The 23,328-nt window shown below is 38.0% G+C and overlaps 2 protein-coding genes and 1 pseudogene across 2 annotated transcripts in view; 1 reads left to right on the top strand and 2 right to left on the bottom strand.

Moving 5' to 3' along the window:
- Window positions 1–23,328, bottom strand: part of mrps9 (mitochondrial ribosomal protein S9) — a 465,929-nt gene that overhangs the window by 307,491 nt on the left and 135,110 nt on the right. The gene's annotated exons all lie outside the window — the stretch shown is intronic.
- cfap221 (cilia and flagella associated protein 221) overlaps window positions 1–23,328 on the top strand; it is a 59,777-nt gene that overhangs the window by 35,847 nt on the left and 602 nt on the right. Inside the window, exon 23 of the mRNA XM_028462938.1 lies at window positions 1,597–1,642. Within this exon, the coding sequence (XP_028318739.1) occupies window positions 1,597–1,642 (46 nt within the window). The remainder of the gene's footprint in view (window positions 1–1,596; window positions 1,643–23,328) is intronic.
- LOC114473495 (gamma-aminobutyric acid receptor subunit gamma-3-like) overlaps window positions 3,061–23,328 on the bottom strand; it is a 60,284-nt pseudogene continuing 40,016 nt past the window's right edge.

Genomic DNA, 23,328 nt, shown 5'->3' with positions numbered 1-23,328 from the left:
TTAGATTGAAGTTGGGCTATTTCTAGAATAAAGTTGTAATTTTTTTAGAGTAAAGTTGTAATTGTATTATATTTAAGTTGTAATATTTTCAGAATAAAGTTGACATTTTATGAGAATAAAATTGTAATTTTATAAGATTAAAGTTGTAATTTTCTCAGAAATAAAGTTGTAATTTTCTCAGAAATAAAGTTGTAATATTTCTAGAGTAGTCGTAAATTTTTAAGAATAAAGTCAGAATTTAATTAGATTCAAAATGTAACATTTCAAGAATGAAGTCATTATTTTCTGAGAGTAAATTCGACATTTTATGAGAAAAATTGTAATTTTTTTAGATTGAAGTTGGAATATTTTGAGATGAAAGTTGTAATTTTATTATATTTAAATCGTAATATTTTGAGAATAGTCGACATTTTATGAGAATAAAATTGTATTTTTATTAGATTAAAGTTGTAATATTTCACGATCAAAGTCATAATTGTATTAGATAAAAGTAACATTTCGAGATTAAAGTCATATTTTGAGAATAGTCATACTTTTATAAGAATAAAGTTGTAATTGTAATGTAAAGTGGTGTGTGTGTGTGTGTGTGTGTAAAAAGCCACAAATCCAACGCATGTCAAACATGTGTCACAACGTGGCTTTTTGTTCTTGTACTTCATTCATTTTCTATGACTGAGGATTGGATGTGGCGCGCTCTCATCCATTTTTCACATGCTATAGTGTGTGTGTGTGTGTGTGTGGTAGTGTGTGTGTGTTCAGCAGCACATATAGAAACTATTTTCCAGCTCCTGTGATTATTGTCAATTGTGGTTCAATGACTTGAAAACCTAAATATTCTGTCCAATTGCATTTATTTTAGTTAAAAACAGGTTGAAATGCATAAAAAACGCCAACTATGTAGTAATTTAGTATTATTGCTTTAAAATGACTGTAATTTCATGAGAATAAAGTCATAATATTGTTAGTCGTAATATTTCAAGATTAAAGTCATATTATTTCGAGAATAATGTTTTATTAATTAAATTGTTGTAATATTTTGAGATGAACATTATTCTTGAAATATTACTACTTTAATCTCATAAAATTACAATTTTATTAAGATACAACTTACATCTCATAAATTACAAATTTAATCTTGAAATATTACGACTTTAATTTTAAAATATTACAAATTTAATCTTGAAATATTACGACTAATTTTTAAATATTACAAATTTAATTTTGAAATATTACAAATTTAATATTGAAATATTACAAATTTTATTTTGCAATATTACAAATTTAATCTTGAAATATTACAAATTTAATTTTGAAGTATTACAATTGTAGTCTTGAAATATTACGACTTTAATTTTCAAATATTACAAATGTAATCTTGAAATGTTATGACTTTAATTTTCAAATATTACAAATTTAATTTTCAAATATTGCCACTTTAATTTGAAATATTACAAATTTAATTTTGAAATATTGCGACATTAATTTTGAAATATTACAAATTTATTCTTGAAATATTACGATTTTAATCTTGAAAACTTACAACTTTAATCTGTAAGTATTATGAATAACCATGAATTAATTTTTTTCTCCCAACAGGAGAACGAACTGGTCAGAACTGGGACACACACACACACACACACAGGTGAGTTTAAATGTTATTATTGCCCTGAGCCAGCAGTGTCCAACTTATGGCCCGTGGGCCCAATCCGGCCCCGTGGTTGATTGAATATTTACAGATAAAGTCATAAATTAGAGCGCTGGGCTCTCGCTGGTTTAGTGAGAGGAATTAATACAACTGATAATTATAAAATAAAAAGGGAAAAGTTAGATTTGTCTTTAAGTAGAAGTCATTGTGACGGTATTTTACGGCTCATTTAAGATCAGATCACGGTTCATGTGACGTTCCCGTCCTCATATCCTCCCCCTTCAGCCTCCATAACGCTACAATAATGACTTTACAGAGCTAATGAAGGCCAATATGGCCGTGTGACATTTAAAAAGCACTCTCGAGGTTACCGTGGAGACTTGTTTCCATCCTGGACTGAAGGATTATTAGAAATAAAGGTTCCAGTCAATATTAGAAAATAAACACCAGGCGTTAAAATAGTACTTAAAGCAGTGGGTTCTCGGGACCTCCACTGTACCTGAAGGTGGTGAAATGAGATTTTAAAAACCACAGAATTGGTTAAAAGTCACAAATTGTTGGGCAACGGAATTTAAAAGTGTTGGGAAAATTAGTTGAAACCAGCAAAATATGGGCATTAAAAGTCATGAATGTGATTAAATTTGGCGAAAAATAAACATTAATGTGGTGAAATGACAATAATGGGTCAACGTATGTAACCAAAAAATTGTTGGAAAAGGTTGTGAAATGGGATTTTAAAAACCACGAAATTGGTTAAAATAATGCGCATGACAAATGGTGAAAAAAAAATTGTTTGAAATTGTTGAAAACTATTGTTTCTTAAAGGCTCCCGCCCCCAAGGTTGAGAATCCCTGCTCGAACTGGAACCAGTGTCCTTTCCTGTAACATACTCTGGTGAATGTTAATGTGTGATGATGTGTGAACATAAATCACAGCCTGTGTTTACAACATAACGTCACATCTACTGCACTTTGTCCAGTAAAAGCATCACAGACGTAAACAATCGAGGCCCCTCCAACCCATATTTAACACTCAAAGCATGACTAAACGGGTGCTAATGTGCTAAGAACAGGAGAATAAACAGCTCAGCGTGTGGTGCTTTGAGTCATGAGCTCATAAAGCCTGATGGAGGGAGGTGTGAAGCTGCTGCAACCGCTTTTTTTTCTAAAGAAGGCACTATTATGGGTGCGTCGCCATGCCAACCACCACCAGGATTCAATGCCTCCACTGGTTCCAAAGGTCTGTTTGGTTTGTGGAGCAGAGAGAGACGAGGAGAACGATCCATTCAAGGCTTATTGATTCATGGCCTTCACGCCACGCACCACAGCACACGTTTGTTTCTCATGTGGGTCCGCCTCGTTCCTGGCCGCTTTGACCTCCAACCACAAGAAGGAAAGGTCCCCGGAACCCTTGGACTAGAGGTAGAGGTAGCTGACCCAGTACAACGATGTTAAAAAGCAAGAAGGAGGTGGGGAAGAAGACCCGTGAGTAGGAATCCAGCTCCCGGATGTTGACGTGTATGCGCCCTTTCCTCCAGCCGCCCTCTTTGCACTCCTCGTAGCAGCAGAAGAAGCTCTTGCAGTCTTTCTCCCGTCCAGGCACTCGTGAAGGCAGTTGTCGTCGTAGTCGTGCCAGAACATGGAGCTGCCATGGGCATCATGGTCCGTGAGGGGCGGGTCATGTTCAGAGAGGTGTAGGCCTAGAGGACGCAGACAGGAAGTGGATTGGTTCAAGTGGTTTTATTCCCACGGTCGTGCTTGAGTAAATCTATTTTATTGTTTTGGTATTTTCTTACACTTGGAGTTTTTGGTCGTTTTATAAGAGATAGAGTATTTGGTCCTCAAAAATATGCACAAATATATCCTCAATTTTCACATGTATTTTTTTTAGATTTTTCACTTAGTATGTGTAATATGTGTCAATGGACTTCTGAAAAATCTAGAAAATGTGTGTTAAAATCTAGGAAATGTGTGTTAAAATCTGAAAACACGTGAAAATCTAATAAAAAAACATGCAAAAAATCTAAAAAAAAAAAACACATGAAATTGTGGATATCTTTGTGACTATTTATGAGACAATCTCTTCCATAGTTTTAAACATCTGACGATCATTTAATATGTGTTTCTCTGCTGTTGCTCAATAAAAACAATGAAGTCTTGAAGGAGACGCTCCTGTCATCCAATCACAGTGACCATTACTGCCAAAGGTCAGCCCTCACATGGAAATATTGATGGAAAGGTTTTAAATTGCTGGGTAAACTGTGATCGACGTGGCCTATAGATTGTTGAGTGGTCCTCTACGGAGACGGAGCCCTGGAGAAAACCAGCAGTCCCAGTACGCCAATACGCCCTGCTGGAAACCAGTCTGGACTATGAGCTCATTATGTGGCCTTGTCTTCAGCTGAAAGAGGAGAACAAAGGCCATGACCCCCCCCCCCCCCCCCCCCCCCCCCCGACCCCCACCCCCGTAGTGGTTCACTCTGTTGATATAAAATGAGCTTGCAGTACAGAACAGATCTATTCTTTATGTCTGTGAGAAAAAATAGTAAGTGGAAGTTCAGTTTTAGAGATGAATATGTCAGTTTGTGTAGTTTTGTATTTTTAAATTGCACTTTCTGTTGAATTTATTTATTTTAACATTTTGAGATAAAACGGCAGTTTTTAAATCCAGGAAAAGGATGGATGGATGATTGGATGGATAGATGGTTTATTAGATGGAAGGAATGGTTGTTTGGATAGATGGATGGGATGTTGATTAGATGGATGGCTGTTGATTGGATGGATGGATGGGTGGTTGATTGGATGGGATGTTTGACAGAAAATGGATGATGGTTGATCGGATGGATGAATGATTGATTGGATGATGGATGGTTGGGTGGGATGTTGATTGGATGGATGGATGGTTCATTGGAAGATTGATTGGATGGATGGGTGGATTGGATGTTGATTGGATGAATGGCTGGTTGATTGGATAGATGGATGTTTGATGGGATGTTTATTGGAATGGCTGGATGTTGATTGGATGGCTGGGATGTTGCATTGGGATGGTTGGGTGGGTGGATGGCTGATTGGATGGATGTATGGTTGATTGGATAGATGGATGTTGATGGGATGTTGATTGGATGGGTGGATGGCTGATTGATGGATGTATGGTTGATTGGATAGATGGATGTTTGATGGGGATGTTGATTGATGGGTGGATGGCTGATATGGATGGATGGATGGATGGTTGATTGCATAGATGGATATTTGATAGGATGTTGATTGGGGTGGGATGGATGGATGGGATGTGATTGGATGGTTGGGTGGGTGGATGAATGGTTGATGGATGGTTGGGTGGGTGGATGGATGGTTGATTGGATGGATGGGATGTTGATTGGATGGTTGGGTGGGTGGATGGATTGGTTGATTGGATGGATGGGATGTTGATTGGATGGTTGGGTGGGGTGGATGGATGGGATGTTGATTGGTATGGTTGGGTGGGTGGATGGATGGTTGATTGGATGGTTGGGTGGGTGGATGGATGGTTGGATTTGATGTTGAAAGTTTTTTTTTTTTTTTTTTCAGCGTCTTTGTTCCTATTTTAAATTTTAATGTTTTTTTTTTTGTCATTAACATTTCACACGTTCTCTCTCTCGGTCGATGTTCAAACCTTTCCAACCTCAGTCTTGTACTCGTCGTGTCCCACTTTCACTCGTGACATGAAGTCAACATGTTCTCACCATTCTCTTGGTTTTGGGCGGCGGTCGGCGCATGAAGTATGCGTAGTAGTTGAGCATGGCGTACTCGATCATGGCAGCGAAGACAAACAGGAAGCAGACGGTGACGAACAGGTCCATGGCGGTGACGTATGACACCCTGGGGAGGGAGTTCCTGGCTACGGTGCTCAGCGTGGTCATGGTCAGCACCGTGGTGATACCTGGGGGAGCAAACCACCACTTTAAAACCTTGTTTCCTATTGGTCAGATGCAGGGTTGGGGTCAATTATAATTGTAATTGACAATTCATTAGTGAGGATGCAGGAGGAATTGTAATTAAGTGCAGATAATTGACTGGAAATTCTATAAAAATTCAAGTCAATTTTTAATCATTTCGCGTCTTACCTCCATTTTTTTGGTGTTTTTCAGATTTTTATCAATTTGTATATTTTACTATAGTGTAACCCCTGTTTAAGTCATTTTTTTCCTCCTAAGAAGTCTTTATTCAAAAAAAGAAAAAGAAAAAAAAAATCACTTTTTTTGCCTTACACTCCAATTTTTGGTGTTTTTCAGATTTTTGCCAATTTCTGTAACTTCCTCCATCGAGTCAAAGAAAATAAGGAAGATGTTTTTCAAACTTGAGGAGTAGAAAGTTTACATTCTCAAACGTTTTGGATCAAGGGAATCCTTATGGAAGAAAAAATACAAGTTTTTGTAGCTGTGGGAATGCCGTCACCGTCAGTTAGCATTAGCATCACGCTAACACTCATGCTGTGTTCAGGCTTTAAAACGCCTACATGTTGTTCCTCTTTAATAAATATATAAAGTAAAGTGTGTGATTGTGATATTAGATCGTATATATATACTGTATATGCTGTATTTTATGAGTTGGGTTTCCTTCATTAAAGGAATTTAATTAAAAACATAGTTTTAATTTAAGTGTGAAGGGAACAGATTAAATTACAGTCCAAGGATTCGCTGCAGATGAGATTTTTCTGACTAATTTAAATTCATAACCTGGGCTGATGGGAGTGAATACTGGCTCAGCTGCTTCTTTACAGTCCGGTCATGTTGGAGTCAGGACGAGCTTTAGGGATGTGTCTAATGTCTGTTTAACAATCATTAATAAATGTGACGTAATCACTGATATCCCTCGTTCATCACGCCGTGTCTGCAGATTACCCTCACAGACCTGGCAACCTGTCACCTGTCATCCAACCAGGGTCGGGGTCAATTACTATTACGTCTTTAATTATCCATGTTTAATTACAAATCAATTCTGATTACGGTGACTGGCGTTTCTTTCCAAATACAATTCAAATTCAAATTTATTACGTTTCCCCTGAAAGTCCATTACATTTACCTTTAATAAATCACCACATAAAAGGCGCGGCATGGCTAAAAAGTGAAAAAACATTTATTTATTTTTTTGAGTAAAGGCTTTACTTGGACCTTAAAAACTAGTGCAAACACACTTAAACGTGAGTTAGATTGAAATAAAGTACAGAAATTGCCAAAAATTGGGAAAAACACCAAAAATTGGAGGTAAGCACGAAATGGCAAAAAAGTGAAAAAAAATTAGATTTTTTTATTTTTTTGAGTAAAGGCTTTAGTTGGACCATAAAAACTAGTGCAAACACACTTAAACAGGGTTAGATTGAAGTAAAGTACAGAAATAAATCTGAAAAAGGCAGCAGACGTATAGTACAGTATGTCAACACTAGGGGAGCCGTGTTGCCAGGTTGGACCGCTTGTGTGCGTTCTCGTGGGAGTGAATGTGTGTGGGTGTGGCCTGCGACAGGGTGTGCCCGTCTTACGCTCACCATACTTTTACTGTACTCTTATTGTTGGTAATGTGACCACATCTTTGTGTCTTTTGTTGGAGGAACTACACCGCTGATGTGTAATCAATTCTTACACACACACACACACACACACACTTGTAGGTTCGCCATCCTTTCCTTCCCCAACGTCTCACTTTCTCACTCTCTTTCATCCTCGTCTTTCAAGACGGTCTGTGTGTGTGTTTGTGTGTGTGTGGCACTGTTTCTCCTCTGGTTGCCATAGCGACGAGCTGATACCCATCTATTTCCAGCTCCCTCCTCTGGTCCGTCGTGCTCGTCTAGACTTCTCTCTCATTAGATTTAAGAGTAGAGCTAAAGCTAAAATAACATGGTTCCATCTTTCAAACTAATGTATTAATCTTCTGGGAGGAGGGAATCAAGATGAAAAGCTTTCCTGACACACTTTTCAGCGACCGTGCACGACAACTGATCCGTGTCGTGTTTGCGTTTGGATTCTCCCCCTGTGTAAAGTGTGGTTGGGTCAGGGATCCGACCTAAAGGTCTCATGCAGCGACCTGTGTTGTGTGTCCACGGGTGAGCCTCAGCATCACTGGGTTGAGTCTATAAATAGCAGCGAGCACCAGTCAGGCTCTGTGTTTTCTCCCCTTCACTCACATTTAGTCTCTCAGAGCGCTTTTTGTTTTTCTGCTTGATTTCCATCCAAACATGTAATAAGTTAGTTTATCACTGTTGGATACAATAATTCATCTGATAAACATAGCGCAGGCCTCGTAGATCAATAAATCCAAGATCATTTGCTAAAAGAAAAAGAAAAGATGTAAAAGGTTGAAATTACTGCTTGAAAGTCTGTTTTGATTTCCAAACTCTCTTATTGACGTTGGGACAAGTTTCAGGCATTGCATTGTGGGAAATGCACAAAAAACACAAAATGACTCCAAAACTACACAATAGAGAATATTTTCTGAACAATTTGAGCCCATTTTTACCATTTTTCTGCAACTACACCAAACTCACCATATTTTAACCTATTTTCATCACTTTTTCTTGGCATATTTTGGCTTCTTTTAATCAATTTTTGTTACATTTCTGTCACGTATTTGCTGGTTTAAACTAATTGTTACAAAATTGACACTTTTAACCCTTTTTTTAAATCCCTTTTTCTCTCCGTTTTTGTCCACTCTAATTTACAACTTTTTACCAATTTCTGTGATTTTTAAAATCTCATTTCACCACCTTTTCCACCTTTTTTGGTCACTTTTAACCCATTTTATTTGTGATTAAAACAATGATTTACATCTTTAAGATGACTATATACTATGACCCAAATAATAATAACCTTCTTGATAACAATGGATACTATTCAGATCAAGGACAAGACTCCACATCCCACAATGCAATGCACCAAACCTTTCCCACTATGTCAATGTCAGCGTTTAGTGATTAAATCCAACATTTAAGTGGCAATTTCAACCTTTTACATCTATTTTTTGAGGAATTGCTCTTTGATTTATTGATCTCTGAGGCCTACACTGTCTTTATCTCCACTTTGTTCTTTTACGACCAAAACGTTTCATCGACGAATCAAACGTAATTGTTTGAAGCTACGAAAACATCTGTGGAATTTATTTGACCCTCGGACGCTCGACCACATCATTGAAACATAACGACGGTGTCATCTGCGTAACCCTTTGAGGTTAATCTAATGAGACGGTTTTATGACTCGTGCACACGAGGAGAATGAAGTGTGTGTAGGAGGGAGAGATTCCATCATCACATAGCCCTGTGATGAACAGAGGTGATGATATGGATTCCTCGCCTGTTTGCAGCTTCACTGCAGAATAACAGCAGCACTCTTTACCTTCTGGCTAGAACTCCCACGAGGAACCTTGTCAGCTCTCACTGACACATCATCGATGGCAAGAGTTAGTGAAAATGACAGTTTTAGCAAAGAATCGCTCCCTCTCTCCCTCTTTATTCCATCATACCGTGGAGAAAAGCTTCTCTGTGGGACATTTATTATTTCTGACAAACAGCGCAGTCTTTGGGTTTGGTTCACTTTGTCAGTTAGAACTCATATTTAAAAGGATCCGCCACTGGTTTTTCTTTTTTTACAATTGTGTCCTAAAATCTTTGAAATGTACTTATTAGTAGATCTATGTCCACATTATGCTAAGTTTTTATGGACAGCAGTGAACCCCTAGATATGACTTATTCATTAAGTCAGTGGTTCTCAACTTTTTCAGCCTGTGACCCTCCAAAATAAAGGTCCCAGAGAGCGGGGACCCTCCAAAATAAAGGTCCCAGAGAGCGGGGACCCCCACTGTAGCTGAAGGTGGTTGAACACAGACATGAACATTGAAGAACAGTCATGTGGAGACAGGACCATCTATAAGGGGGAATAAAGGAGAGATTTTTGGGGTCCATCCATAAAGTCAGTAAAATGATGGTCTATTGTTCTATGAATCTGTGATAACCACATTTATTTATTCATCTGAATAATATCCACTGTTATCCAGGAACATTTATTATTAATATTACAGTCATCTTAAAGATGGAAATCCTGGTTTTAATCACTAATAAAATGGTTCAAAGTTACCAAAAATGGTGGAAAAGATGGTGAAATGGTATTTAAAAAACCACAGAAATGAATTAAAAGTTGCAAAAGATAGAAAAAGTGTTAAAAGGGTTCACAGTGTAAATATTGAAACAATTAGTTTAAATTGGCAAATGATGGGCATGAGAAATCATGAATGTGGTTAAATTAATTAATTAATAATCATGAAATCTGGTGAAAAGAGGTTAAAAGTGACAATAATGAGTCAACATATGTGACATTAGGTGTAAAAGTGGAGGAAAGAGTTTATAAGTGCTGAACATGTCTGGAAAGTGGGAAAAAAGCATTGAAATGTGATGTAGAATTGTCAGAAATGGGAGTAATAAAGCAAAAATACATTAAAAGTAGCAAAAAAATGGCAAGAAAAAGTGATGAAAATGGGTTAAAATATGGCAAGTTTGGTGTAGTTGCAGAAAAACGATAAAAATGAGCAAAATTATGCCTAAATTGTTGAGAAAATATTCTTAGTTTCTTGAAGGCATCTGGTGACCCTGCTCCCAGTGTCTTAGTCCCAACCCCAAGGTTGAGAACCCCTGCATTAATGAACCGCAACAATAGGGTCGGTTTCCAATATAACATGTTCATTACTTCAGAGACTTTCAGGATGACCTTCGTCGTTAGTGGCGAACCGACGGGGCCGATGGAGGGCAGAGGAGATAAGGGTGGGATTAGAGTATGTGAGAGTTGTTTCTCTGGTTGATTGAGTAGATTTCAGGGCAAGACATCCTTCAGAACTTATTAGAAAAGTGACGGACAGTGAAGCACTGAAGTGTGCTGAGGTTTCAGGGTCAAGAAGGGGATTATTACATCTTTGGGAAGTGAGACTTTGGAGTATTTGATCTGGAGAAGTGGAGTGCATTGGTTCAGATTAAATGTCAACAGCAGGAGCAACAAAAAAACTCAGTAAGCAGGAAATGACACGATGTGATAAAAGTGAAAGAGGAAGTCGTACTGACCTCAGAGTGGTAAAGCCTCAGCTCCAGGCATACCATCATCCAAAAGAAAGCAAAGAAATGAACTAACGCGGGCATGCAGCGGAAAAGATTCAAACGGGTCAAAGGAGGTGTCGACTCATGCAAAGAAGAAGCAAAACCAGTGAAAAATGGAAAAAGCAAAAGAAAAATGCCTTAATTTGGTCTACACATCATAAAAGCCTTGGTACGCGTTACCTAGGGCCGTCCTCGCAGGCGTGGCATCGCTCTTGATCCAGAAAGAAACCCAGGACAGAACCACGGTGAGGATGCAGGGGATGTAGGTCTGGATGGTGAAGTAGCCCATCCTTCTGCTGAGGTCAAAGTACACCGTCATCACCACGTAGTCTCCTGCACGCAGAGGAGGAACAAAAGGGAACGTGAAGTAGGTCGATAAACATTCGGCTTCAATAATGACCAGATGTGACTGCGACTGGAGGCGGTCATTTTCATGGAAACTCAGATTTTATCCTGAGACATGTTTATTAGTTATCAGTAATGGAGTGGAAGCAATCCTCAGTCGTTTCTAGATTTGGTTGTAAATGTGATTTATTTAGAGAACACTGCTCAGATTGTACAGATAAAAAACTTTCCCTTGCCATTTGTTGCCCGTGGCGATGAACACAAAGTTCTATCAAAGTTCTTTCAACATTAACAACTATCCGACTGATGGTGGAAACCTTTTAATATGCATCAAATATTATCGTTGCCTCCATCTTGCACCGTTTCAATGACTCCCCTTGTTACCCGTGAAGTCGTTCTTTAAGTTTGGTCATTAACGAAGGTGACCACTGTATTGCCTGCTCTAAACTATTGGATCATCGTCCCTGAGGGTCCGAGCAGCACGTTCGCTCATCATCAGTGATTAAAAAGGCCAGATATGGAGCTGAAGGCAACATTAGGCTTTAATTTGTCATCGTATTCGAGGTCAGAGGCTGATTTTAACTCAATTTGACTTGTTGTTTGAAAACAAATTTGGAAGTTTTTATAAAGTATTAGACGTGAGGTCCAGAATCAAGAAAAGAGAGCGTGGAAAACCTCTGATGGAGCTGATGAAACCAAAGCTTCTTCTTCCTCACTCCATTAAATGCAATGAAAACAAGGGTTCCAATAATCCTACTGTGCAGAAGCGAAGCAACACGTTCCACCGCTGTAACCTTGACACATTCAAACACATCCAGGAATAAAAATAATAATAATAATAATAAGTTGAGTTGAATAAAATGTCTCTAGAGTTCGACCCTCGGGCTCAAACTTACTCGACATTGAAGCAAAAACATCTTTTGAATCTGGAGTTTGGTGAATTCAGAGCAAGGTGACACTGTTTATTGGTTGAATGATTACATCTCAACCTTCTCAGCTACATTATTCTCATTTATTCTTCTGATCCACCTTCAGCGTGCCTTCTTTTGTCATTGGAACTGAAACTGTCACAGCTTTTGTAATTCAGGCATTTAATCGCATTTAATATTCCCACAGCTTTTAAAAGTGTTTCCTTCACTTTCCACTCTTTCTTTAAGCTCTGATTAATAGATTAAAATCATTGAATTGCCCTTATTAGTAGATCTATGTCTAACAACACACATTATTATGCACCATGTTTATTTGATTAACTTTTAAAAGAGGGACTAATTTACAGTTTTAACTCAGCGGTTTCGAAGTAGACAATGAAGCAGAGAAGAAAAGCTCTCCTAAGGGACCTTTACTCTCCCTTAAACAGTGCAGTTTAACTCCCACCCAGAAGTTCTTCTATCCTCAGGGTTTGTGTGTCTTCAACAATCTGTGACTTTACTCTTTAACTTCAGCCACCAGAGCGTGTCAGCACACTGGTTAAGGGAGAGTTAAGGTCCCTTTGGGGAGCTCTTCTTCTGTGCTTCATTGTCTACTACCAAACTGTTTTTATCCTTTCTGTAAACAAGAGGTTTACATCAGCATCTTTAACTTTTCGCACTTTTTTAGAGCAACTGAAAGTAGCATAACTTGTCATTTTGATCTAAAAATCTACTAAATGATCTAAAAATGTGACATCATCAATCACATGATTTCAAGATGGAGGAACACAGGCTCTAAAACTGTAAAACAGTCCCATTATTAAAAGGGAATAAAGTGAATATGGTGCATAATAATGTGTTTTATGAGACATAGATCTACTAATAAGGACATTTAGAAGGTTTTAGGCCACATTTGATCCCTTTAACTGTTCTTTTCGTCACACAAACAGTACTGAGCATGTGCAGAACATGTGGTCTGGATGTTATTAAAGCAGCAATCAGTCCAAACCCTAAAACACTTCTATTATCCTTCCTTCACCAGTCATGCTGCAGGTGGTCCCAACATATCAGAGCTGCACCAGTGGGAGGTAAATAAATACTAGCTGGAATGTTTTCCATCCAGTCAGATGGGCATCATTCTGCACCGACATTCTTACAAACATCCCAGAATAAAACGGAAAATAACATGTGGGATGAATGACTTCCATTCCCTTTGCTCTGAGTGTGAATTACAGCACTGTGAGGGCCAATAACAACCTTTTCTCTCTTGTGTGAAGCAGTTTTTAGTCACATATCTTTTGTCGAACCTCATCGATGACTCTCTGTGAATACTTCAGCTATAGAGCGATTTAAAAACCTGCCTTTTTCCCCCCGTCTTCTTCTTTGATTAGATAAACTGTTTGACTCCGCTGTGCTTTATCGCCTCATTAGATAATCACTGCTCACCTTTTCCCACCAACTTATTTACCAACTCGTTTCATCTTTGAAATCAAGGGACATGAAAATATTTAGTGTGATGATAGAAGTAAATATTGTCTTTATCTCATCAAGCAATGATGAACCTATGAGCATTATGGCTTAGATAGTGACCAACAGGCTAAAGGCAAGAATTAAACGATAAGTAAATGTAAAAGTTACAGTTGCTACGCGTAGTGTAGGCCTCACAGATCAATAGATCAAAGGTAATTCTTCTGGAAAACATCAAAATGTACTCACAAAGGTTAAAACAATGGCTTCGTTAAGAAATGGTCACGTGACTTAAACTTGGGAAACATTTTTCCTTTGTAGAAGAATGAAAAGACGGAACTGAAGCAGAAAGGTTTCTTTAACATCTGTTTTTACTACTTACAGTGATTCACTTTGAGTCGTTTTTGTTCTGGTTTACGGCTGTATTTGAGTTTTTCTGTAAGAAACCAAAACATCAACGTCTACTATTGTTTTGTTGTGGATTTCCATCGTGAAAACACCAGAAATGTGATTTTTGGGGGCCTCGTACTTCTCATTTATCTCATTATGTATCTTTTAACTTGGCACGCAGGATAAAAACTAAATAATCTGTCCTTATTTTTCATCTTCCAATATATCTGTAACTCCATCACATAGAAAGGTAAATATGGTATAGTAATAAGCTCCACCTACTCTCTCAGAATATAGATAAAGGTCTGCTATACATCTTATCTGGTGGACATGTCAGCTCCACTCAATAGTCACAAAGTTTGTCTGGATTTGGACCCGATTTTCAATATCTGCAAGTGGTGAAATAACCCAAAGTTGGGGTGCAAAATAAAAATTGAGAAGTCACATAAAGAAAAATGGTTTTATATCCAAAGAAAGAGTAATCTTTATACTATAAAACAGAGACATGCAGTTATGGGCCAATGAAAATAGTAAAAAAAAAAATACTATTTCATTTTTCCAGAGCGTGTGAGCCAAGAACCAATGCATATATATGACCAATCATTAGTGACGTGAGAGTCTATGTTCATAGCTCTAAGCTGATCACATCACAGGTAGCTGAGGCATATTCTAAGTTGTTTACCGAAGGCCCAAACATGTTCTACACTCACTTTTTGACTATTTTGAGGAGGTGGCAATTTTAACCGTATGGACGTATGGCCACCCAACGCGTCCAATCAGGTCCAGACCTCTCCACCTCTCCTGGAGGGGGTTTTGTGGAGGAGTTGAAAGCTTGGCCTCGTGTAAGAAAAGCAGGGAATCATTATTATGCATCGTGTGGCAGGAGTTATAGTGGTCCCAGCTGTTTCCTTGGAGATTGTCAGATCTTTAGAAAAGCGCGTGGGGAGCGAAACCCACAGTGGATACGAGTTTCCAGTGTAACCAGTGAAGAAAAAAGGACAGAATGTAGGATTTTGTGACAGAAAAAGCAGCAGCATCAGTGTGAGGAGGCGATGCTGAATCGACGAGTGTGTGATGGATACGTGACGGGCCGACATCCCCGGTGGCGCCGAGGGCCCGGGGATCAGTCCACTGGTGTCCTCATTATAAAAACCTTCACACTTTGAGAAACGAGGAGGAGAAACACGGCGCCGTGTGATAACGTAAATTAATGATAGGTATTTTTAGCTTTGGGATCTAATGATCACGCATGTGCTGATGGAGAAAGAAACGAGGCACCTAATGAGAAAGGGACTCGTTCTCCTTATGTACTGGATCAGCTCCTGCTCGTGGGAATGACAGTGGAATCACTTTATGAATCCAGGGAAACTGCCACGATGGGAAGTGATTTCTAATGGAGACCAAAGAGCTGCCTCTGCCACGGGAAACTAAACCCAGGCTGAAACGTACCAATGAAATAGAAGCAGAGCAACGTGAGAAAGGGAACTCTGTGAATAATTAAACTTCCTGTTTAATCTTTAATCTTGGTGATTAGTGTCAGTGAGAAACGTATTTGCACCGTACACCCAGGGGGAATACTTCCAGTCTGTGATTATATTATCGCAATTATTAGTAACCAGTGGGACCCAAAAGAACCCAAAGACTCTTCCTCTAAACCAGTGGTTCGCAACCTTTTCATCCCGCGACCCCAAAATAAAGGTGCTAATATAATATAAAAGGTAGGAACAAGTAGTTTAATCTGGCAAATAATGGCCATGACAAATGGTGAATGAGGTTAAATTGGCAAAAATAAGCATGAAATATGGTGAAAAGAGGTTAAAAGTGACAGTAATGGGTCAACATATGTGACATTAGGTGTAAAAGTGGTGGAAAGAGGCTTTTTGTGAGTTTCCGTTGTGATTTTGTCTGTTTTTCTGATCTTCTTATAGGTTTTTTTTCTGTTCTGTGTGGGTTTTTTCTGTAATTTTATATATTTTTGGGAGTCATTTTGTAATTTAGATATTTTGTGTATTTGAATTGTCATTTTGTGTATTGTTTAGTTATTCTGTATAGTGTACTTTTAACATTTAGCATATTTTTCTAGTCGTTTTGTGTATTTTTAAGGTTTCGCATATTTTTCCGTAATTTTGTATATTTTCTTCAGCAATTTTATGTATGTATGTCGTCATTTTGTATTTATTATTTTTCTGTTATTTTTGTTAATTCTGGTAGTAAAGGGTTCAAAGTTTAAAAAGTGGCAGAAAAAAGTAGGAATAATTAGTTTAAACTGGCAAATAATTGACATGAAAATTGGTGAATGTGGTTAAATTACCAAAAATAATAATGAAATATGGTGAAAAGAGGTTAAAAGTGACAATAATGGGTGAACATATGTGACAAAGTGGTAGAAAAGGTTTATAAGTGCTGAACATGTCTGGAAAAGTGGAAAAAATGTGCAGAAAATACATTGAAATGTGATGTAGAAGTGTCAGAAATGGGAGAAATGTAGCAAAAAGACATTAAAATGAGCAAAAATATGGCAAGAAAAATTCATGAGAATGGGTTAAAGTATGGTGAGTTTGGTGTAGTTGCAGAAAAACGGTAAAAATAAGCAAAAATGGGTTGAAATTGTTCATAAAATATTTGTAGTTTCTTGCCAGTGTCTTGCGACCCAAGGTTGAGAACCCCTGTCAGCCTTATTTAGTGTTGTTTTTGACCAACCTGCCGTGGTGGAGAGCACGTCTGTGCTGTTTCTTAGTCCCATGAAGTCAAACTGGTAAAGTCTCCAGTATTTCTGATCTGACGTCTCCACTGAGTTTCTCTTCCACTTGTAAATGATCTCGTCTCGTGGGTATCCGTCTGAAAAACATGCAGAGACCAGTTCAGGGCTGCAGGGAGAGTTCAGGAAAGAGGAAGTAAGTTCCAGCAGCAATGCAGTTTTTCTGTGTGTATTATTTATATCTTGGTTATAAATCATTTATAGTAGATTATGCTTTGGATTTTTGCAGCAGGTCATTGGACTGGTGTATTTACACTGCAGTGTAAACATGTCCTGACCTTTCAACAAGATTTTATTCCCACTATTTTTGCTGCATTTTTTTGGTGATATTTTGTCGTTTATTGCTGGTGACGAGTATGGAGAGAGAGTTCTAAAAAAAAAAAAAAATCACAAATATATCCACAATTTTCACATGTAATTTTTCCGATTTTTCACATACGTAATTTGTGTGTCAATGTCGTTTCTGAAAACATGTGAAAATCTGAAAACACGTGAAAATCTACAAAACACATGAAAATTGTGCATATATTTGGGAATATTTGTAGAACAAATCTCTCTGTTTCCATGGCATTCCCACGATGAATTAAAAGGCGGAGCCTGTTTTGTCCTCTGCAGACTGTCTCACACTAATCCACGCTGCAGGCCACACATGAACTCAGATATTACGTTTCTGTGAAAGCTGATGCGTCTACGGCGTCGTCTCCGTGTTTGAAATAAATCTTTTTTTTTTTACCAGAAAAGTGAGTGACAGCAGTAATGAGCGTGGATGTGCCCTGTAGTGGAAAGCACACTAATTATGTAAATGCTCCCATTTAGGGGATAGCCATCTTTAACAGGTGTGTGTTGTTTGTTCCTATCATATTTCTCTTACTTTGTTCCAACAATGATCTTTGCTGTTGCTGCACTAGTCGAGCTCTCTGCTATTGTTTTATCAGAACAACAGACACGTGTTAATTACAGATAAAGCTGGTGAACATTGTTCAACACCAGAGGAAGTTCAACACTAGTTTGTAATAAAACTACAGCGTGAATAATAATAATAATCGTACAAACAAAATCTATCAAACCTTTTGTTTTCCAGATGTTATCAGTTATCTGGATCAATGATCCTGATCGAATAATTATAATAATTACACTAGAATATTTGCGTTTCCTGAAGGAAACGCCTGCGCCACACTGCATTAGCTTAGCATTAACATTAGCATTAGCCAGTATTAAAATTACCATAAACGTTAGCTAGCATTAACTAGCATTAGCCAAATATTAGCATTAGTATAGCATGAGCTAAGATTGGTATTATTGTTACCTTAGCATGAGCATTAACATAGCATTAATCTTAACCTAGCTTTCACATTAATCTAGCCTTAGCATTAACATAGCATTAGCTAAGATTAGTATTATTGTTACCTTAGCATTAACATAGCATTAATCTTAACCTCGCTTTCACATTAATCTAGTCTTAGCATTAACATAGCATTAGCTAAGATTAGTATTATTGTTACCTTAGCATTAGCATTAACATAGCATTAATCTTAACCTAGCTTTCACATTAATCTAGCCTTAGCATTAACATAGCATTAGCTAAGATTAGTATTATTGTTACCTTAGCATTAGCATTAACATAGCATTAATCTTAACCTATCTTTCACATTAATCTAGCCTTAGCATTAACATAGCATTAGCTAAGATTAGTATTATTGTTATCTTAGCATTAGCATTAACATAGCATTAATCTTAACCTAGTTTTCACATTAATCTAGCCTTAGCATTAACATAGCATTAGCATAGCATTAGCTAAGATTAGTGTTATTGTTACCTTAGCATTAGCATTAACATAGCATTAATCTTAACCAAGCTTTCATGTTAATCTAGCATTAGCATTAACATAGCATTAGCTAAGATTAGTATTAATGTTACTTTAGCATGAATCTAACATTAGCACTAACCTAGCATTAGCAGAGAATTAACGTTAAGCTAGCAATAGCATTAAACTAGCATTAGCTAAGCATTAATCAAGCAATAGCTTAACATTAGCAATAAAGTTGAAAAAGGTGGAAATGGGTTGAAAATAATGTCATTATACAAAAAATGTAAAAACTCAAAAAGTATAAAAGTAACTGATTATTTGTCAAAATCTGAGAAACGGTGTGGGAGGAGTTAACGCAGACGGAGGTAAAAACAGTGCCTCCTGCATCTTCACTAATAATGCTAATAATAATGAATAATATAGGTGGTAATACATTTTTTTTTTTTTTTTTTTTTTTTTTCAAGGATTTTTTTGGCTCTAGTGGCCTTTATATGACAGTTGCTTGACAGGAAAGGGGGTCAGAGAGAGCAGGGAATGACACGCAGGAAAGGGTCCCAGGCCGGGAATCGAACCTGGACCCGCTGCAGGTGAGGAACTACAGCCTCCGTTCATGGGGCGGGCGCTCAACCCACTGAGCTAAACACCACCCCGGTAATACATTTTTTGGTAGATTTGGGTGGAATAAAGTAACTTTAGGTGATAATAGATGATTGACAAGCACACACAGATGGGATATTTCTGTCACAGAGCCAAGTATCCTCCATGTGACCACCACCGTGCACTGCTCCAATCTATTCCTTCTACTTAAAAACAGTGATGGTGGCACAGAGGGCGGTCTTTAGGAGGTGATTGCAGCGTGTTTCTAGTCACGGCTCAGCCTTATAGTTTAACGTGTTCCACGTGTACGTATGTGAAGGAATACAGGTGCAGCGTGGACGTTAAAGCTCAGGAGTCTCTAACTACACCTCTTTAACTGCTCCACATTGGCTTTTAGTCACAACTCACACCATCAATTCTGTCCTTCTCTAATTATCAGCAGATCCTGCAGAGATCAAGAGACCTGATAAATTTTAAAGCGACAACTTTTTTTTTTTCCTCATTGAAAGAAAGTAAGAACAGTGATTATTTCTTTTTAATCAAAATGTGTTTGAGCTGCTTTGATCAGCAGATGAGCTAAGTCCAAATAATAGATAGTGGGAGCGATCGAGGACGAGCTGCTCACTGCACAATAGCAGCAGCAAATCAAGGGCTATTGATGATGCAGATACACACACACACACACACACACACACGAGACAAAGAGGTTTGTGAACTAATGAAGGGTCTTTAGAGGAACATTAAACATGATTCATTTGGGTTATGGCTTTAATATAACGTTTAGCTTTGACGCTAATCCCTCCTCACTTCTCTTTTAGAAGTGTGACTAAAGACAGAAACGGTGAAATGTTCATTATAGATCCACATGTCCTCATGTGTCCATCTTTGGACTTTTAAAATTTAGAAATTTCCCAAATTCTGTTTCAGAGTTTATCGTATCGCTTTACACTGTTCTGTTTCCTTTTCACATTTTAATGCAGTCACAACTACTTTATGCTAATATTTAGCATTTCTGAAGGTGAGGGTGAAGAGCTGAAACAACAATATTTGATGGGAATTAAAAAAAAAAAGAGAACCTGATGTTATTCACCATTCAGGAGCCAGCATTAGCCTAGCATTTACCTAGCATTAGCTTAACGTTACCATTATCTTAACATTAATATCAGCATCAGCATTAGTCGAGCATAATCTTAAAATGGTACGAGATGACTATTGTAATTTGCGCTGTATAAATAAAATGGAATTGAATGAACATGAGCATTAGAATCAGCATTAGCCTAGCATTACCTTAGTATTAGCCTAGCATTAGCTTAACATTAGCCTAGCATTAACATTAATCTAGCATTAGCTTAGCATTAACCTCGTATTAGTTTAGCATTAACCTAGTATTAGCTTAACATTAGTATTAGCATCAGTATTACCATAGCATTAGCCGAGCACTAGCTTAACATTAGCATTATCCTAGCATTAGCTTAACATTAACATTAGCCTAACATCAGCTTAACATTTTCTTAGAATTAGCCTAGCATTATCTTAGCATTAACATCAGTATTAGGTTAGCATAAGCCTAGCATTAGCGTAATATTAACATTAGCCTAGCGTTATTTTAGCATTTGCTTGGCATTAGCCTAGAACTAGCCTAACTAACGTTCTAGTGATGTTCTGAGTTCAACCCTCTGATTAGAGTTTCCCTCCAAGTGTTGACGCCTCATTGGTTCAACTCTGAGAAGCTTTGCTGATGGACATGTGCAGTTTAAATCTATGATCTCTCTAACTGTTGTAGTCATTGTAGCTTGTTTCTGTGTGTGTGCATGTGATGTTCACGTGTGCGCATGAGTGTTGCCAATAATCACAGCTGGAGAAGACGAGCGGACAGGAGTGTTCGTCCATAGGGAAATTATGGAGCTGCAGCTGGCACTCTGCGTTGATGGTCATCCTGTGGAGGGAGAGACACAGATTGATTTTGACAAAGCGTCGGATCGTTGGCTCGTCAGCCCGCGCGGCACATGTTAGCATTCAGGTCTGCTTTACGTCTCATTGTTGGAGAACAGATGTTGAGGATTACACTGGTGGGACTGGGACTTAATAATCGACCCAATAACAATCAGATCTTTATTTTATTGGAAGCTCTGATTCATTGGCTGAAGACTGCTTTTATTACACATGCAGATTAAAAAGTTTAAAAGAAATGTCCAATATTTATGTCGGACCTAGCATATCTTAACATTAACCTAGTATTAGCCCAGCATTAATTTAATATTAGCGTTATCCTAGCATTGGCTCAACATTAGCCTAGCATAATTTTAGCTTTAGCTTAGCACTAGCCTAGCATTAACTTAACGTTAGCATTATACTAGCATTAGCTCAGCATTACAATTAACCTAGCATTATCTTAATGTTAGCCTAGTATTAATTTAATATTAATGTTATCCTAGCATTGGCTCAGCATTAGCCTAGCATTATATTAGCTTTAGCTTAGCACTAGACTAATAATAACTTAGCATCAGCCTAGCATTAACCTATTAATAACTTAACATTACATTAACCTAGCATTATCTTGACGTTAGCCTAGTATTAATTTAATGTTAGCGTTATCCTAGCATTGGCTCAGCATTAGCCTAGCATTATATTAGCATTAGCTTAGCACTAGACTAATAGTAACTTAGCATTAGCCTAGCATTAACCTATTAATAACTTAACATTTGCATTAACCCAGCATTATCTTAACGTCAGCCTAGTATTAATTTAATATTAGCGTTATCGTAGCATTGGCTCAGCATTAGCCAAGCATTATCTTAGCATTAGCCTAGAATTAGCTTAGCACTAGCCTAGCATTACCTTAGCATTAGCTTGACATTAGCCTCATTAGATACTTCACTACTATTAAACATCCTAAAATCATACCAAACAAGCTAAATAGAGTTAATCGAGTACTACTGTTATTATTTCACATTTTATTTGCTGAAATCCCGTGAGATTATGTTGTGAAGATGGGGTTAGCCCCACTGCTAACCCTCAGCTAACCGTCTAACTGTATGTGGAAATGATTCACGGATTGAACAGTGATTTTATTCCAATGTATAGTTTCATAGTGTCCATTATCTTTATCAGACTGAAACTTCAGTTTAATCAATCAAAACAATGTGGTCTAGAAATGTTAAACGTGAGTGTAAACACCAATACAGTGTTAAAAACTGGCAACAGCTGCTGGAGAATCCACATTGTTTTTATTTTCGCCGGCAGACATCCCATCCAGCCCTTTGTAAACACAATGAGCAGCTCCCAACCAGTCATTCACCATCATTTTTCAGAATTTGTTTGTGTCCCTGTGACAGCCTCGTGTCCTTGAACAATCTCCTACGTAAAAACAAAGCCTGGCTCGAGTCTTTGTCGTTTCAGGCCAAAACCTGGAAATCTCGCACATGCTCGAGGATTTGTAAAACCCAGTTGTCAATCAAATTAAAAAAGAGGAATCTATACACTCTGATCCCAATTTCTTAGTTTCCATTTCCTCTGGGCACAAACACAGTGAGATTTGTATTTTTTTTTACCCACAGACCTCCCTCCTATGCAGCGTTTCTGCATCAGCCAGAGGCTGTCACAGAGAAAGAAAGCAAACGAAGAGAAGTGTGACATGTGGACATATCGGAGGAGGAGTTTTGATCTTATTGTGCCAGGGGAAATCAAAGTCCTGTAGCTCAGAATTTTAAATTTAACTACAAAGGCTGTACACAGGAGGAGGTGTTTGGCACTATTTCACCTTTTTTTCTCAAACTAAAGCGTAGTTGGAGCTGGTGCTTTGTGAATTAGGAATGTCTCGCTGCCACTTGTTTATCAGCAGAGGTGTAACTTCAACACTTCAGCTCCTCCTGCAGCCTCATCCAGACAATTTGTTGATGGATGTAAGAGCGATGTTATCAGCCCCACTGTGAGTGATTCGTTTCAAACCGCTTCCAGGCTCATTTATATAAACGTGTTGGTGCGCGGCCAAAGTCGCAGCGCTCGCTCGGGTCGAGCAGACCGCTGCTCCTCGTCCATCACTACTGCTGAGGAATGAGCAACGCCAGCCACATCCTCATATATTACAGTTTACATCTCAATGCAATTTCTGAAAGGAAACAAGTTCACTTTGGCTCAGGAAGGGGTGACTGTCAGTAATATTCGGCCTCCCTAGACACGTGCGTGACGACTGACTGAAAAATCCACACAGAGCGCTCTGCCGCATTGGCCACACCCTCAAATTTAAATGAAAAAAATAGCCTCTATGCTGGAAAATACGGTATTTTAAAGAAACTAAAACTAAAGA

The sequence above is a fragment of the Gouania willdenowi genome, chromosome 2, assembly GCF_900634775.1.
Source record: "Gouania willdenowi chromosome 2, fGouWil2.1, whole genome shotgun sequence".
NCBI classification, from domain to species: Eukaryota; Metazoa; Chordata; class Actinopteri; order Blenniiformes; family Gobiesocidae; genus Gouania; species Gouania willdenowi.
Note: the sequence above shows the minus strand (reverse complement) of the source record. Positions and strands in the feature narration are given on the sequence as shown.